This window comes from Antechinus flavipes, chromosome 4 (assembly GCF_016432865.1).
Source record: "Antechinus flavipes isolate AdamAnt ecotype Samford, QLD, Australia chromosome 4, AdamAnt_v2, whole genome shotgun sequence".
Classification (NCBI taxonomy): Eukaryota; Metazoa; Chordata; class Mammalia; order Dasyuromorphia; family Dasyuridae; genus Antechinus; species Antechinus flavipes.
In genome coordinates, this window is record NC_067401.1 from 26,143,006 (window position 1) to 26,161,782 (window position 18,777).

General features: G+C 44.3%; 1 protein-coding gene across 5 annotated transcripts in view; it reads right to left on the minus strand.

Moving 5' to 3' along the window:
* Positions 1-18,777, minus strand: part of SGSM2 (small G protein signaling modulator 2) — a 68,847-nt gene that overhangs the window by 9,952 nt on the left and 40,118 nt on the right. For all 5 annotated transcript variants that reach the window (XM_051992143.1, XM_051992142.1, XM_051992145.1 and 2 more), the window contains 5 exons: positions 11,537-11,687; positions 8,122-8,186; positions 7,847-7,992; positions 6,634-6,762; positions 6,072-6,254 (listed from right to left, as the gene is read on the minus strand). In XM_051992143.1, the coding sequence (XP_051848103.1) occupies positions 6,072-6,254; positions 6,634-6,762; positions 7,847-7,992; positions 8,122-8,186; positions 11,537-11,687 (674 nt within the window). The remainder of the gene's footprint in view (positions 1-6,071; positions 6,255-6,633; positions 6,763-7,846; positions 7,993-8,121; positions 8,187-11,536; positions 11,688-18,777) is intronic.

Here is an 18,777-nt window from a genome sequence, read left to right on the forward strand (position 1 = left end):
TTATATACCTACGTAATCACGAAAGTTCATTTGAGGAGGGAGACATGCTAAAAAAAGTCTTGAGTTTTGAAGGTCAAGGATACCTTAGAAAGATGGAGGGGAGGAGGGCTAGACTCCAGGCAGGGGGAACTGCCCGGGTAAAGGCATGGAGGAAGGAATTAAAAAAAAAAAACTAAGAGAACAATTTCATTGTTTGTGAAGGAAGAGGATTTGCAGAGACTAAAGCCAGAAAGATAAGTTGGAGACATTGGGGAGGGCTTTGAAGTCTGTCTCTGATACTACCTATGGGATCTTGGGTAAATTCCTTTCTCTGGCTGCGTCTCAGTGTCCTCTGTCGCACTGGACGCCCTCTGAAGTACCACCTGCCAATCCTAGTTCTATGATTCCATAATCCTCTGCCAGGCTAAAGATTGGCATTTCATCTCAGAGATAATGGACACCATTAAGCATTTCTGAGCAGAATTCTTACTTCACAGGGCTGCTAAGGGGATCAAATGAGATAGTATTTAATAAAGAGAAATACAGAAGTGTCCCTGATGGTGACACCCTCCTCCTTTCTTCTCTTCTTTTGAAAGAAGAAGGGAAAAGAAGCAGAAAATGACCCTGCGTGAGAGGAGGCTATTTTGTTTTATGAAAAGATGGAAAGAAAGAAAGGAAGGAAAGAAGGAAGGAAGGAAAGAAGGAAAGAGGAAATGAGAAAGAAAAAGAAAGAAAGAAAATGAAAGAGAGAGAAAGAAAGAAGGAAATAAAAAAGGAAGGAAGGAAGGGAGGGAGGGAAGGAGAGAGGGAAAAAAAGGGATACAGAGAAAGATGGAAACACAGGAATAGAGAGAGATCAGAACTGGAAAGAGTCTTAGAGATCATCCAGATCAAGCAGACAGAAGAACTGAGGCAAAGATAGGTGAAGTAATTTGGCTAAGATGACTGTAAAGGAGGACCTTTAGCTTCAAAGCCAGGACTGTTTCCCTTATGCTGCTGCTACGGAAGCATCCTTGTCAGAAAGATCTTCTCCAAGAGTTATACCCAAGCCCAAAGCCATCAGGGCTCAGGGATCCTTTCCCCATCAGCTGGGGCTTTTAAACACTCAAGGCACAGTGGGGAAGAAATAGTTTAAAGGGATTTTTACTTTTTCTTCCACATGTCCTTCATCTCCCAGCTCTGTACCTTTGTCCACACCCTCATGCCTAGAATGCCGACTCTCATCACTTATCTCTTAGAATCCCGGCTTTCTTCAAAGCCAGGCTTAGGTGACGCTGCCTCCACCAGGTCTTTCTGCATTTCTTCGATTGCTAGTCAGTGCTTGCTCTACAAGAATCAGTAAATTTAAAAGTTTAAAAATCACCTTATATTTACTTGTATGCATATGTATGTTAACCACCTAGCTGCACTATATATATATATATATATATATATATATATATATATATATATATATACACATACATACATACATATACATATAAAGAGTATATGCACATGTATGTAAAAGGATATTTAATTTTAACATAAAGTTGAGATACATGTACATATACACATATAAATATAAATATACATACATGTAGGCACTAACTGGGGAATCCAGAAAAGCTTCATCTAGAGAGTGTCATTTGAGATGAGTTTTACTATTTAAAATACACACACACAAAGAGTAAATACAAGGTGATTGTGTTTGTGTGTGTATATACATACACACACATTTTACATATACACATGTGTGTACATATATAGTATCTACTCATACAATAGTCATATCTCAAAAGAGATAATATTCATAAATGTTAGTTATTATTATTTATTACATTTATTATATATTAAATTTGTTCTTATATTTATTATTATTATTCTTAGTTATTATTATTACTACTTGTTTCCCCCACCAGATTACAAGCTCCTTGAAGGTGGGGACTGTTAACTTTTGCCTCTATATCCCAGCATCCCGCCAGTGACTGGCACATAGTTTGTGCTTAATCATTAGTGCCTGTCGATTGATTCTCTGGAATTCTGCTTGGCTTAAATCCTCCTTTTGCTTGATATTTTCCAAGCTATTTATATTTTGGCTCCTCTTACTTTTCCCAGATATTTAATGAAACTCTGTTGACGAGGCCTGTTGTTCCTGTACCGTCACTAGCATTTGCCCCTTCCTCTCCGTCCCCATGGTGAGCACTCTGGTACAGTCCCTTAACAGCACCTGCCCACATTGTTCAAAGATCCTCCTGAGGGATCTCCTTTCCCCCAATGCCCCTCCTCTCACTCACTCAGCCTCCACAGCCACTCCTAGTAAGCAGTTTCCTGCATGAATCTGGCCATGTTGCTTCTTGGCTTCAAAACTCTTTCACAAGTCCCTAAGACCTCTGGAATAAAATGTTGATGTTGCGGCCTTGGCATTTGAAGCCCTCCACTACATAGAGCACTTTAGTCTTTCAGCCTTTTCTCTTTTAATTCCCCACTATGATAGTTGTTAAGCGACTTACACAGGATCATATAGCTAGTAAGTATCTTAGGAGGGATTTGAACTAAGTCCAACATTCCATGTGTACCATTAATCCCTCTAAAGAAATTAACCTCTAAAGAAATTAACAATTAATTTCCTGAAATTAGAAGTCCTGATAAGTGAGAAGACTGAGCAAGATGGCAGGATAAAAGCATGCACTGTACTGAGTTCTCCCAAATTCCCCTCAAAATAAATCCTGAGGCAGCAGAATCAATGAAAAGACAAAGTGAAATAATTTTTTAGCCCAAGACAATTTAGAAGGTCGGCAGGAAAGAGCCGTGAGAGCGGTGAGAGTTTGAAGCACAGTCTAACGGGCAGCATCCAGGCGAGTCAGCAGCTGGCCATGGGGGCAACTGAGTCAGGGATAGCATCTTCTGAAGCTCTCAGCCCACAGACAAGAAGGAGGTTGGACGAGTGGTCAGAAGGAGATTACAGGGGACCTTTTGCTAGCACCTGTTGTATTGTTCATATGTGGTTCTGGGTTGCATTCTTAGGGTAATAATGAAGAGCCTTAGCACACTGCAGCTTGGGACTTGGGATGGAGACCTTAGTCGTAGTTGTAGGGAATCATGGAACTGTAGAAAAGACCGCTTGTGGTTACTCACAGCCCAGAATATAGTTCAAAATAGCAGTGACCACATTTCTCCTTAGATCATACCACCTTAGAAGAACTGAAAACCTATAGATCCTCCAGAATTAGGTCTGAAAACAGCAACACAAAAATCCTAAAGTTTGGGACAGTTTTTTAGAGTCCAACTTTAAAATAAAATTTAAAGTAAAAAAAAAAAAAGTGCGAAAAAATGAGCAAAAAACAACAAAAAAGATCCTGACCATAAAAAATTAGTATAGTGACAGAGAAGGTCAAAATACAAACTCAGAAGAAGACAACAAAGTCTAAACAGCTACACGGCAAACTTCAAAGACAAATAAATGTGAATTGGTCTCAGTTTTCAATGTTGTTGGGAGGTAATTCTTTGTTGTAATACCTTCCACATCACAACTTTCCCCATTGTAGTGGATGCACTGCATGAGAAATTAAGTGATAATTTTGGGGGAGTTTTATGGAAGCCATAGGCAATACGTGAAAATCAATGGATAGCACAGAGCTAATGACAAAGTACTTAACCCAAATTGTACAATAAGGTACTATATAGTACTATAAATACCCCCCAAAAAATCGGACTTTTCCGATCGGATACAAAATTGGATACAAAAAAATTTTATGTGGATTTTCCAGGTTGAGAAGGTGCTATATCCCTAACCCCCATGATGTGGAAGGGATGGCTATAAAATCCTTCAGAGGAAAAATAGTTATTTAATGAAATAGAGGACTTTCAAGTATTTCTGATGAAAAGACTAAAGTTGAATACAAAATCTGACTTTCAAATACAAGATTCAATAGAAGCAGAAAAAGGTAAACAGGAAAGGGAAATCAGAAAGGATTCAATAAGGTTAAACTCTTTACATGTCTACATAGGAAGATGATAGTTATTAACTCCTAGGAACTTTAACAGTATTAGGACAATTAGAAGGATTCTATATAAACAGAGGACATGAGGGTGAATTGACTATAAAGGAATGATATCTAAAAAAATAAAATTAAGGGGATCAGGAGGAAGGATACACTGGGAGAAGAGAGAGAGAGAGAGAGAGAGAGAGAGAGAGAGAGAGAGAGAGAGAGAGAGAGAGAGAATGAATGGAATAAATTATCTCACATTAAATAGGCCCACAAGAAAAAGCTTTTACAGTGGCGGGGAAGATGGGGGAGGGTGGACAATGCTTAAACTTTTATCAGAATTGGCTCAAAGAGGATATAACATACACATTCATTTGGGAATAAAAATCTATCTTAACATACAGGGAAATAGAAAGGGAGGAGGATAAAAAAAGAATCATCCCCCAATTGATGAATTGTCAAAAGATCTGAACAGGCTCTTTTTGAAAGAAGAGAGCAAAACTATCTACAGTTGTATGGGGGGAGATGCCCTCAATCAGAATTGGTTATAGAAATGCAAATTAAAACAACTTTGTGGTACCCTTTCATACTTCTCAGTTGGCTAATATGACAGAAAAGGAAAATGACAAATGTTCGAGGGGATGCAGCAGAATTGAGGCACTAGTTTACTGTTAGTGGAGTTGTGGACTGATCCAACCATTCTGGAGAACAATTTGTTCCAGAACAATTGCCCAAAGGGCAATAAAACTGTGCACATCCTTTGACCCAGCAGTACTACCACTGGTCTATAATCCAAAGTAATTTTAAAAAAGAAACAGACTTATATGTAGCCAAATATTTATAGTGGCACAGAATTGGAAATTGAATAGGGATGCTCATCAATTGGGAAATGACGGAACAAATATGAATACTGTTGTGCTAAACAAAATGACAAGCAGGACAATTTCAGAAAAAACTGGAAAGATTCACACGAACTGATGTAGAGTGATGTGAGAGAACCAGGAGAACACTGTATACAGAAACAGCAAGATTGTATCAAATCAACTGTGAATAACTTAGTGATTCTCAACACTCTTAAGATCTAAGACAATTCTGAAGGATCCATGACAAGAAATGTTCTCCACCTCTAGAGAAAGAACCGATAAAGTCTGAGTGCATACTTTTTTAAAACTTTATTTTTCTTGTTATTTGTGGGAGGGAAGGGATATCCTGTATTTTTTTTTATAAGATAACTAATAGATTGCACAGGTATAACTTCTATCAAACTGCTTGCCTTCTCATTGAAGCAGGGGGTACAGGGAGAGAGACAATTTGGATCCCATGATTTAAAATAATGAACATTAGAAATTGTTTTTATGTGTAATGGGAAAATGTGTTTTTTTTTTAATTTGAAGATTAATAAGTGAGCTGTTTCTTTATCTTGACCAGAATCAGGTCTTTGTCATTTCCTGGCCATTTCCAAATTATTCCACCTTGGGACAGCAGGAGTCAAGAGGACCTGAGTTCAAATGTGCCCTCTAACACACTTTGGGTGGGTAAGATCACTTAATCCCAAATGAAAAGCAAAACAAAACAAAAAACCAAATAGATCTGACCTTATCCCACTAGACTTTGGACAGAAAATGCCATCTGCATCCAGAAAAAGAATATAAATCAACAAATGCTATGTTTTCATTTCTTTTTTCTGTTTTTTTAATCTTTCTCATGTTTTTTCTTTTTTGCTCTGATTTCTCTCTCTCAACATGATCATAAATCAATGTGTATTAAAAAGAAATAAACTTACAAATTATTCCACCTCATAGGTATTACCCTCCTCCAGCTTCTAGTTCCTCCTTTATGTATTATCCTTCCCCCATTAGAATATAAGCTTTTTGGACTTAGTCCAGTGCCTGGCACATAGTGGGTGCATTAAAAACTCTTCAAAACTAAATAGTGAAATAAAAACTTGTCTTATGCCTCATTATTGTCATGGTCCAAAGACGAATAATGGGAAGCCAGACGTCTTCCAGAGTTGACACGAGCTCTGGGTGACCGCTGTGGCTGCCATTAAGTCCCTGCCCAATCTGTCCCTTCCTCCAGCCCTGGCCCCCAGTTGCCTGTTTCTCTGTTGCTCCCAGGACTCACATCATTGCTGATGGTGGAGTCTCGGTGAATGAGGCGCTGGACGTGACTGTCGATGCTGCTGCCCGAGGAGAACTTGGTGAGCGTGGCTGGGTGGGCTTCCCGCTCCCGCTGCCGGACTACCACCTCACAGGCCTTCCACTCCGCCAGGACCCGCTGGTATCGGGCTGCCACAGCCTCATCTACCTGTACTTGGGGAATAGCCTGGGTTACGATGAGACCTCCTTTCCCTGGAATAAGCTTCTGCCCTCCCCAGCTGGGGACCAGGTCCATACCCAAGTCTGCCTCTCCCAGAATGAGCAGTTTGGGAGCAGGGAGTCCAGGGAAAGAGTAGGACTGGGGCAGCCCCAGGTACAGGAATCATCCAACTAAAGAGATTACAGGGCTTAGATCTGGAGAGGGGACTAGCACAAGATCGCCCAGACAGAAGCAGACCTGGGGCTGCTCTACTTCTTTTACTTTGGCAGGTTTTGCTGGGAGGCTGCCGGACGCCATCTGGAGGAGTGAGCCCTGAGCTTGTCTGATTGGGGAGCCCTTTGTGACCCTGGCCACCATGTTCCTTCACCTGCTCCATCTCCTTCTTGCTCATGCCGAACTTGTAGTGTCCCAGCAGGAAAGGCCAGACGTCTTTTCGGATCTCATGTTCCACACCCCCATAGTACACTCTCCTCAGAAGCTCCAGCTCTTTGTAGTTCTGAGTGTCAGGGAAAGGAGAGAGAGGAAGAGAAAAGAAAGAAGAAGTGAGAAGAAAGGAGAAGAAAAAAGGAAAGAAGAGAAAAAAGAAAGGATGTGAGAGAGGAGGAAGGAAGGGCAGGGAAAGGAAAGAGGAAGAAGTGAGAAGAAAGAAGAGAAAAGAAAAAAGAGAAAAGGGGAAGGGTTGTGAGGAAAAGATTGGGAAAGGAAAGGAGAAGGAAGAAAGGAAGAAAGGAAAGTAGAATAGAGGAGGAGAGAGAATAGGAGGAAAGAAGGGATGGGAAAGAGGGGAGAAAAGAAGAGAGGGAAGAAAGAAGGGGGTAGGAGAGAAAGGAGAGGAGAGAGGATGAGAGGGAAAAGAGGAGACTCCACAGAGCCCTCGACTCCTTCCTTGTCAGCAGGTTCCATCTATTTAGTGAGCGGGCAGGACAGAGGGGATCCTTCTCTCTACCTCCTGGCCAGATCCTGCTTCACTCCCCCTTGGGCAGACAAACTCTGGGTGGGATTGTACCCACATACGTGGAAGAAACCCAAGGTCCCTCCTTGAACACCCTGAAGCTCAGGAGGTCTCTCCACACAGCCTCGCCACCAGGACCCAGGAGGTCCCCACAGAAGTACAGGCCAGAGAGAGGGAAACAAGTAATCCACAGTCACATAGAATTAGTGGCAGAATTAAAATTAGAATTAAGGTCATTTCTCCTAGGAAAGGCAGCCCAGCAGAGCACTGGACTTCTCAGAAGATTAGCATTCAGAGCCTGGTTCCTGAACATTCTTGTTGTGTTAGTGAACAATTCATCAGTGTGCCTTAGTTTTCTTCTCTGTAGAATGGAGCTAAAAATGGAGTGCTTATTTCAGAGGTGTGCTGGGGTGGAGGCAGGGGTGCCATCATTATAGACCAAGGCCCATTGATGATCAGGTGATGAAGATTACTCTTCACCCTGCAGTCTTCCCTCTCTTTCCCTTAGAGGACCCCATTCTGTCCTGGCCATTCTCCTAGACTGGGAGTTATTCTCTTATCCTCATTTCCTGGGCACGACACTCCCACCCTCCCTGGTCCCCCTCCCCACCCAGAATCCTTCCCAAACCTTCTTATCTTTCTGGTACTTGCTCCACACATCCTTGGTGAGCCCTCCGGAAGCTCCCGGGGGCCGGTCAGGCGGGATGATATTATGATGGACCAGGGCTGACAGGTGGGTCCTGACAGTGGACAGGTGTCGGCAGTATGCCAGCCCTGAGGGGGAGACGGAGGGGAGGCAGGAGACTTAAAATCGACCCCTGTGGGAAGGTCAGTGCCACTGGGAGGAGGGGGGGACGGTGTTTCTCAGGGGTGGCCTCCCTTTTCCCCCTCCATCCCACTCACATCCATAGAAGGCCCGGGACATGATCTGCCTCTTCATATTCTCACACAGCAGTCTCAGGGGCATCCTGTGGAAGAGAGGGCCACCGGCCAGTGGTCACAGACTTTGAGACCAGCTGCCGCAGCTGGCAAACCCCTTCTCCTCCTCCCATGCAAGCCTCGGGGAGAGATTGTGGAGCCACGGAGAGAACTCCAGGCTTTGGAGGCAGGAGGCAGGTCTGCTTCTGCACCTGTGGGGGCTACCACCTGAGCTCTGTCTGGTCGGGGTCCCCCTGGCTAACGCACTTCCCTCGGCCTATCCCACCTGTTCCATCTCCTTGTCACGTGACTTTAAGCCAATCACTTGTCTGGTATTTGGCTGACTCCTCTGTAAAAAGTGAAGGTGGAACTAGATCTCTTAAGCCCTGAAAGCTCAATTCTGGGAAATCAAGATATAGACTCCTCGGCTCACCTTGCCAAGACCCTGAGAGGGAGGGCTGGCTGCCTCGAAGAACTTCCAAGAGCGTGGTCTCTCTCCCCTGGTGCCCAATTAAGGTGAGGGACCTCCCAGAATCCTTTTTTCTAATTCTCTTGAGACCCAGGGAGTCTGGTTCCTGTTCTTATAACTTTGTCCTTGCCCAATATCTGAGAAAGAGTCAATTCACCTATCTCTCATAAATAGAAATTCTATTTCCAGCCAAGAAAACTGTTTCAGCTTCCCAGCCTAATCCTCATGGCCTGGTCACCAGTGGGGGGCGCCCTTGGGCAATAAGTGGATCCATTAATGGAGAAGATTTAGTTAAGTATGTTCTATATACTGGCACTGGGATTCGTGGCCTTGAACTTGGGCTCAGAATGTGCTTACAGGGAGGTCCAACAGAGGCTCCAGACAGCAGGATGGATTCTGGTCTACAACCCCATGGGTCAGTATAGAAAGGTCTGAGGTTTACAGAGATCTAACCAGGAGCACTCGAGGCACGGCCATAAATATGCTATGTTGGGATCTTTTGGGTATGGCAGCCATACCTTAGCTCTCCTGGCTGAATACAGGGAAGGTTTAGCAGCGGAAGTGCAGGGAAACACAAACAGAGGAGCAGACTGGAATCACACACAGAGATGTCCACAGCCACAAGGAAATAAACATGGAGACAGACACGGAGAGACTAGTGGGGTGCAGTGAGGTAAAGAGGGTTGTGCCAGGGGTTTCTGTCCTACCTCCCTGGCTAACTCATTTGGTGATCTCAAGCAAGTCACCATTTTTTTCTTTTTTTCCTGAGGCAATTGGGGTTAAGGGACTTGCCCAGGATTACACAGCTAGGAAGTGTTAAGTGTCTGAGGCCAGATTTGAACTCAGGGCCTCCTGACTTCAGGGTCAGCACTCTAACCACTGTACCATCCAGCTGTCCCCAAGTCATCATCTTTTTAAGCCTTGGTTTCTTCACCTGTAAAATGGGTATAATAATGATGTAGTAGAAAAAGGGCTGAATTTAGAGGATGAGAATTGGATTTGATTTCTACTATCTATCCTAAACTTTGGGAAAGTTTAAAAATTTTTATTTGGACTGACTTCAGATATTAGGAAGGCTGTGGCAAGACCAAGGGATTAAAATGTGAAGCCCCAGAGGAACAATGGATAGAAGTGGTGAAGACAAATTTAAGTTTGACGTCAGTGTAGGACCTTATCAAATCAGATTTTTTTTTTAATGGAAGCTGTGATTTCAACAGAATAAGGAGTTCCTGGTAAGGAGGTGGACAGAAAGAAAAACTTCTTACATTGATGCAAACGGACACTGCTTCTTCATTTTCTGGTCTTGGACAGTTGCCAGAGATGGGTTTAAACCTACATGTTCCTCACTGGGAGGCCAGTTTTTTATCCACTATATAATGCTTCTCACTTGGCCAGAACAGATGGCAAAAATCAGCAATTTTTTTTCCTGAAGCAATTGGGATGAAGTGACTTGCTCAGGGTCACACAGCTAGGAAGTGTTAAGTGTCTGAGATCAGATTTGAACTCAGGTTCTCCTGACTTCAAGGCTGGTGATCTATCCACTGCGCCACCTAGCTGCCCCCCAAATCAGCATTTTTTTCTGCAAACATATATAATAATAAAAACAAGAATGAGCACTAGGAGAATGGAGAATTTTGCCTCCTTTCCTTAGCTTTTGTTTGGGTTTAGAGTCTTTTAGGTAGCCTAAAAAAGATCTTAAGTGTAAATGAAATGTCTGGTACGTCCAATACAACAGACATGTTTGAACTCATTTTGGGGAAGGGATCTAAGAAATATACTGCCCACGGGGCACACAATTCCCATATTGGATTAAATAGTAATGACAAGGAATTTCTAACCTTAAGTCAGAGAACTATCTGCTTCCTAGCCTGCTTCGAAACGAACTTTGAATTTCCTAATAATAAGAGCTATCCCAAAGCTGATGGACTTCATCAGAAGGTAGTGGGAGTCATCCTTATTGGGACCCTTTAACAAAGATTATCCATGATCCCCCGGTCAGGGGACATCGCTTAGATATTGCAGAGAGGATGGGAGTTTCCTCGCCTGGGAATTCCCTCTGCCGGTCACAGGTCCAGTCCCTATCTCCTTCCTAACATTCTGTAAACGGGTAGAAGTTGTCTCCTTGACGTCCTTGTCAGGGATGTCGTAGAGAGGAATCTTGTTCAAGGATTGGCCAGAGTAGCTAACTCTTCTGAAGAGGTTCCGTGATTGCGTCCTATTCTAATCTGAACTAGCTACCAAAGTGACTTTGATGTTTCGTATTCCAAAAGCAAATAAACCCAACTGACAACGTAAATCCACTTCCAGACTCCTGGCAAGCAACGTTGCGCTCATTTATGGTTAATAACTAGGCGCTGTGTACTTTTCAGATAATGAAAATAAAAACAAAGCCACAAATGAAAAGGAAATCAGAAAGGACTCTAGAGTAAAAATACATTTGTGCTGTTTGCTTAAAGTTTAATGTACACATTTGAAAAATGATGATGGCATTTAAGGCTTTTAATATGTTGTTGCTGATATTATTAAGTTTGTAATGGAGATTACAAAATTTCAGAAAGAGATACAAGGCAATTCCACAAATGTTTATTAACTTCCTATGTGCAAGGTGCAAGCTTTCATAGGGCCTGTGAGAAGCACAATGTCTTACCTCATGCTTTGCACATAGTAGGTGCTCATCACATATTCACTGACTGGTCACATTGGGAGAAGCACAAAGACAATGAGACAGAAATGGGCACATACTCTCAGCTGCTCAGAAGCACACACAAATTCACAGAAAGCCATTTAAGGAGGCACACAGAGGAAAGGACATCTAGATGAAGATTTGAAGTTCCTTGGTTTCCCACCCGCCCCCCTCCCATATTTCCATGTTTTTCTCAGCCCCCCCCCCCACCTGAGGTCCAGCTGACTTCCAGCGGAGGTCCCACTCACCTGTCTTGGGCACAGTTGCAGTAGTTGGGTGGGTCATAGGGCGAACCTCGGATAGAACAGGAGAGACAGGAGCTTCGGCCGATTGGAGGCTCGTACTGCCAGGCTGGCGGGCTTGGCCCGAAGCCTTGCATCTCAATCATGTCCCCAGTATCTAGGACAAGGGAAAGAGTGATGGTCAGTGCTATGGGCACAGCACCCCGGGCTGTGCCAGGCCTAGCTGCCTGGAGCTGCAGCTCAGATTCAGCACTTAGCAGAAGGCTGAAGGCCTCAGGGAAGGGACGGGGGGAATCTCTGTAGGAGGCAGGAAAGGTGAAGACAGAGGCTCTCCTCTTTTGCCTGTGCTCTTTTGATAGGATTAAATACTCTGGCAGAGAGAGAGAGGAAAGGACAGAAACACATCCACTTATCCCTTTGGGTTCTACTCTCCAAGAGGTGGATGAGTAGAGAGGGAAGTTAGACCCTAAAAAGACTTGGTGACCCGGCCTCTGGAGAATTTCTGGTCCCTCTCAGTCTGTGGAGAGAGCCGGACTCTGAATCAGGAGGACTTGGATTCAAGTCTTGCCTCAGAGACGAACCAATTTTCAGGTAACCCTGGGCAAGGCACAATTTCTCTAGGCCCCCAGGAAACTCTCAAAGATTATAAATTGAGAGATTATCTGCATTGGCAAAAGGAGTTTCCTCATTGGCAACGAAATTGCAGGTTCAATCTAAAACTAAAACTCCTGGACTAGAATTGAATTGAAGGAGGAGACCAGGACACTCTTATTTTCCTGCCATTCAATGGGACAAGGTCTCTTCCCTGACCCTTAGATGTCACTGGCTTTGCAGCTCACGTTAACTTGCCATGATGAAGGTTGGCTAATGTAACCTGCCCTAAAGAAGGAAGGAAGGCTCTCTCCATCAACCCCTCGCCTAACCCTAGAAGCCAAGGCCGTGTCTCTTTTGTAGGAATTTCCAAGGTCTTGGGGCTGGAGAGCAAAAAGGAGAGACCTCCCCATGATTTGGAGACTCTCTTTGGGCCATTGTTTGGTTAGCAGAGGCACCAAGATGGATGGAGCACTGGGCCTGGAATCAGGAAAAGTTCATAGTCAACCTCAGATTAGCTGTGTGACTCTAGCCAAGTCCCAGAATCTCTGTTTGCCTTGGTGTCCTCATCTGTAAAATGAAGATCACAATAGCATTGCCTCCCAGGGTTGCTGTGAGGATCAAATGAGAGTGTCTGTAAAGTGCTTAATACCATGCCTTGCAAACAGTAGGCACTGTATAAATGTGGCAATCTTGTGCATGAAGACTCAATCCTCCCAGTAGCCAGGACCCTGCTTCCCAAAGCTGTGTCACATTCATTTTAGATCCATGTCGTATTTGTAGACACTGAGTGAGGTTTAGTGAATGAGAGCTCTGAGGAGCCAGGAAGACCTGGGTCCCATCTCTGAAGGGGCCGTGTGACCCTCTCGGGACTCCAGACATCTCTTAGATATTGCAGAGAGGATGGGAGTTTCCTTGCCTGGGAATTCCCTCTACCGGTCATAGGTCCAGTCCCTATCTCCTTCCTAACATTCTGTAAATGGTAGAAGTTGTGTCCTTGGGCAGAACATAAGCCTTTTGAGGGCAGGGATGGGGTCATTTCTGCTTTTATAGCTTTAGCGATTAGCACAGTGCCTGGTACAGAGCGAACACTGACTAGTGCTTGTTAACTGTTTCAATGGCCTTTTTAATCTGGAAAACTCCAGGCGGGCAAAGCCCTCTTAAGACCACCAGAAGGGCGGCCACCTGCGGGGCTGCGGTTTCGCCATTTCCCAACTGCCTCGTGCACTAGCCTACTGGTGGCTCTGTCTGCCTTATCCACTCCAGTCTCCATACGGCCACTAAAGTGAGCTTCCCAAAGCAAAAGTCCCCCAATCGTGGCATTCTTCATTCAACGAACACCGTATCGCCTCTCAAATCAAATGCAAAATGCTCCATTTGGCATTCAAAGCCCTTCCTAACCTACCTCCATCCCACCTTTTCAGCCTTCTTATATTTGTATATTCTTCCATCCATCCATACTGACCTCCTGGCTCTTCTGTGAACAAGATACTCCATCTCTCAGCTCCAGGCTGTCCCTCGGGCCTGGAGTGCTCCCCCTTCTTTGATTACTGATCTCCCCGGCTTCTTTAAGTCCTCAGTAAAATCCTGCCTTCTACCGGAAGCCTTCCTCAACCCCTCTTACTTTCAACGTCTTCCCTATGTTAATTATTTCTTATTTATTCTCTATTTAGTTTGCTTTGTCTATATTTGTGGATTGTCTCTCCCATTAGGCTGTCAGCTCTTTGAGGGCGGGGATTGTCTTTAGCCCCCTTTTTTAGCCTGTTAAACTTACTATGAGCTTAGCATGTAGTATTATGGCTTAATAGAAGTATATTTATTGATTAATAGAGAGCAGACTTAGATACCAGTGCTTGGGATACAAGTCACCCTCAAAGCTTTCCTTCTAGGTTTATGGTGGGGGGAAGGGAACGGGACACCCACTTATAGTCCCATTAGTTGGAGGAGAAAGAGCAAAGAGAGGAAAGGGAATAAGAGGGTAGATGATGTAAAGAAGAGGGGGGAAAAGGAAAGAGGAGAAGGGAAGAGAAGAAAGATTTGTGTGAGGGGCACAGCTGAAAGAAGGGGCCCTATCAATGGCTCTGAGTTGCCCAGCCTCTAGAAAGTAGGTCCTCCCTATCCCTGGAAGTCTTCAAGTGATGATGGGAGCATCTCATGTCAAGGATGCCCTAAAGGGGATCATCCTGGTCAATCCATGTTGGACTAACTGACCCCCCACGGACCCTGTCAATTCTGATTCTAGAGAGCAGGTGGTTAGAGTGCTGGGCTTGGAATGAGAGAAACCTGAGTTCAAATTATTAGCTACTTATTCTTTATGGGATTCTGGGCAAGTCGTTGAATGTCAGCCTCAGTTTCCACATCTGTAAAGTGGGGATAATAATAGCACCAACTACATGGGATTGGTGCGAGAACCAAATGAAATAACATGCACAGTGTTTTGAGGGTCAAGCCTTAAAGCTTGATATAAATGCAAACCACTGTTGTTATAATTTGTAATATTATTGGTATTAATCACCCAATTATCTAATATGTCACTCGGGCTCTGTAGATCACAGGATAGAGTGAACGCATTACGACTCAGTCACGGATCCCTGGTTGGGAGGGGAGCTGCTCATGAGCTCCCGGGGCATTTGGCGAGAGAAGCTTGGAGGGGCTGAGATGGCAAAGCTGTTTCCTGCCCCCCAACAGCTGGCCCTTCGACTCCATTAGGAGGTAACTTAAGGGAGTGGATTTGGCAAGGACGAGCTGCAGTTCTAGATCGGGTGTGGGGGTTCGAGGGGGTGCAAGCCGTCCCCCCAAAAGAGAAGTCGAGATAACGAAAGGGGACGTAGACATGGGGAAGAGTGAGTAAGGGCCGAGTTCAACTCATGCACTCTGCAGCAGGAAGCAGGCCCTTGACAGACAGGAGCGGAGCCCGGCTAACCAGCCAGCCAGTGGGACAGCAGGAAGCAGGGTCACAGGCAGGGCAGGTAGGGGAGGATAGTACCCAGAGTAAAATCATGCCCAAGCAGTGGGGTCCACCCACCAAAAGTCTCATGGGAAAATGCTCTTCACCTTAATTCTCCAGGAAGGGGCTGAGCAAGCCAGCAAGTAACCATCCCGTCTGGTTATATTTTCTGAATCCACCCAGGGCACAGAACTCGGGCTCAGAAGGACCTAGACTCTCGGGGCCGGTTCAGGGGCAGAGGATTGGCTCTGTCAGATTTGGCTTCCTCCTCCAAGGACGAGGAAAAGTTGGAGACAAAAACTCTGAGGATGGTCGAACCCCACAGCCCCCAGAAGTCCAAATGAAAGGCCTCGAATTAGTGTGAATAGCATCTCTGCTCTCGGGGCTCGTCAGCGGGAAGGAGGGAAGGAGAGACCAGGACTGGAGGTAGGGGGAGGGGAGGGGAAGGGAGCTCTGGCCCCCGCCACTTTATCCACATGCACCAAAGTCAAGCATGTTGCAGAACTCAGAAGCAAAGGCTAGCCGATGGGACACAACAGTGTTGTCATTGTGGACCGCAAAGGAACACGTTGGGGACCCCTCGCTCTCTGGTGCCAACCCCCTCCTCCTTGGCTCCCTCCGGCCTAGCCCAGCAGCCGGGACCCTGTGCCTAGGAGGCTGGGGGTGCAGAGGTACAAAACATATGGCGCACATGTGCATGTAAAGGATGAACATCCTCTCACAAAAAAGGCTCTGGGTCCCTAACGCTTCCTGAGAGCAGGCTGGCCTGGGAACAAACGGCCTCTGGACTCCCAGCTCAAAGGTCAGGGTCCTCCCTAGGCAAGGAATCTGTTCTTTAAAAGCTTCTTACAGCCGGGGATCGGCAGGGACCCTGCCCTCAACCTCCAGCCTCATGGTTCCCTTTCTCTTCCTAAGAAGGAGCCTCCTCTAAGCTCTTTGCAAAGCCCTGCTGCCTCTTAACCAAGACCTGCCAGGAGCTCTGGCTACAGAACAGATCCCTGGGGTTCTTAGACTAAGCAAAAAAAGGTGACCCAGCACCTGAAACTCACTCTGTGTCTTCAGGACCAGTCAGCCTCAGAGGATAAGGGGAACCTAACAGAGCCTCTGAAGGTAAGCGCCAACTAACTCACAGGTCCAGGGCCTGAAAAAAATCTAGCTGGGGGGGTGGGGTCCAGTGAGGAGACAGAGACAGGGACTGGACTGGAGATCTCACCTTCTGCCTTCTCTGTAGCTGATCAGCTAAGAGGGTGTCCTAGAACATTGAGAGGATGAATGATTGGCCCAGGACCACATGGCCAACATGGATCAGAAGTGGCATTTAGTCATAGGATCTTGGCTCTGAAGCTCAAAGGACCTTAGAAGCCTTCTAGTCCAACCTCCCCAATTTACAGATGAAGAAACTGAGATCCAGAGAGCTAAGGTCATAGGGAATGATGTTCAGGCAGGAGCGAGCTCTTTATCTTTGCAGAACTGCCAATAAATAAGTTATCATCAGAAATGGGTCTCTGCTGGCCACTCAGTGCTGCTTTCCTGCTTCCTTTAGCTCCCTATTAGAGGAGTTGGAAGAAACTGTGTGAGGGGAGGAAGTTCTCTTACTTAGGAATCCCTTACATCCCTGGAAGTACAGATCAATGGCCTTTACAATAACATTTTCAAAGTGCCTACTATGTGCTGGACACTGTACTAAGTGTTTTAAAATTATCTCATTTGATCCTCACAACAACCCTGAGGGTTAGGTGCTATTATAATCCCCATTTTACAGATGAGGAAACTGAGGCAAATAGCACTTAAGTGATTTGTCCAAGATCATACAACCAGTGCATGTCAGAGGCTGGATTTGAACCTGGGTCCCCCTGGCTCCGGGGCCTGAGTGTCCTCCACTTCATGTCCAGCCACCTCTAACCCACCCTTAGTCTAACTACATGGCCTCTGATGTCCTCTAAGCTGTGAGACCTGCTGATCTCTGAGCCTTTGGTCCCAATCTGACCCGTACTGCTTTTGTGACCCTGGCCAAGTCACTTACACCTTGGTGTCTCCAGGTGACTGCCAGAGGCAGCCGAGGAGATGGATCTGCTTTGGTAAAAAGTTATTTCCTCACTGGGGGCCTTGCCAACACCATTGGAATCACAAGTCTCATCTTTATTAAAAAAAAAAAAAAAAGACAAGTAGAAGGGAAGGGAGAGGAAGGGGGGGCAAGAATGGATCTAAGTCTCAGGCCAGGGAGGAGGTCTCAGGAGGAGGCCTCCCTGACCTGGAGGCCTGGCCCGGGGCCAAGGAATTAAGGCAGAAAATGGCAGCAGGCACAGGGATGGGTGGGACTGGAGAGGCCCTGCAGAGCCTCCTCCACAGACTACCTGAGAGTCAGGGCCTTGAGTTCTAATCCAACTCCAATATTCATTACCCATGTGATCCTGGGCAGAGTTAAATATCTCTGAGTCTCAATTTCGCAACTGAAACGAAGAAGGTGGACTGGTCACTTTCTATCTAAGGCCTCCTTCAACTGGAAATCTATAATCCTGTGATCTCTATCAATTATCAGCTTTCCTGGAAACACCCAAATGACAGAGTGACAAGTGACGGCACTGGGCCTGAAGTCACGAGGACCTGAGTTCAAACGTGTCCTCAAAGACTTATTAGCTATATGGTCCTGATTGAGTCATTCACTCTCTTTCTGCCTCAGTTTTTGTGTGTGTTTTTTTTTTAACTATAAAATGGGGATAATGATAACCCCTAACTCCCAGTATTAAATGAGATCATATTTGTAAATTGCTTAGCACAGTGCCTGGCACAGAGTGTCCAATAAATCCTCTCCTCCTCAGCCCCACCCCCCAACTCCAGAATCCCTCACTCCCTGCAAGATTCAGCTCCAGGGCTACCTTCTACACCAACTTGCCTAGCTACTAATGCCTCCAATTACCTTGTATGCATTTTGGATGTTACATATATTGTAGATTACATTATTATATTAATTGTATTATTATACAATATATAGTATATTATATATAGTCTATTATGTAATTGTAAATTCTATATTAATATACAATGTATCTTGCATGTTGCATGTATTGTATATTACACAATTGTGCCATGTTACTTTACAATATACATTGTATATTGTAATTGTATCGATTCTATATTAATATACAATGTATCTTGTGTGTTACATGTATTGTACATTACACAATTGTGCCATGTTACTTCACAATATAATTGTATATTGTGTAATTGTATCGATTCTCTATTAATATAGAATGTATCTTGCATGTTGCATGTATTGTATATTACACAATTGTGCCATGTTACTTCACAATATACATTGTATATTGTGTAATTGTGTCGATTCTACATTAATATACAATGTATCTTGCATGTTGCATGCATTGTATATTACACAATTGTGTCGTGTTACTTCACAATATACATTGTATGTTATGTAATTGTATCGATTCTATATTAATATACAATGTATCTTGCGTGTTGCATGTATTGTATATTACACAATTGTGTCATGTTACTATACAATATACATTGTATGTTACATATACTATATATTATATAATTATATTAACTATGTTACATTATCATGCAATATACATTATATTATATATAGTATATTATGTTATTGTATTATATTAATATACATTATATCTTGCATATTACATCTATTGTATATTATACAAACATGTAATATTATTGTGTTATATATACT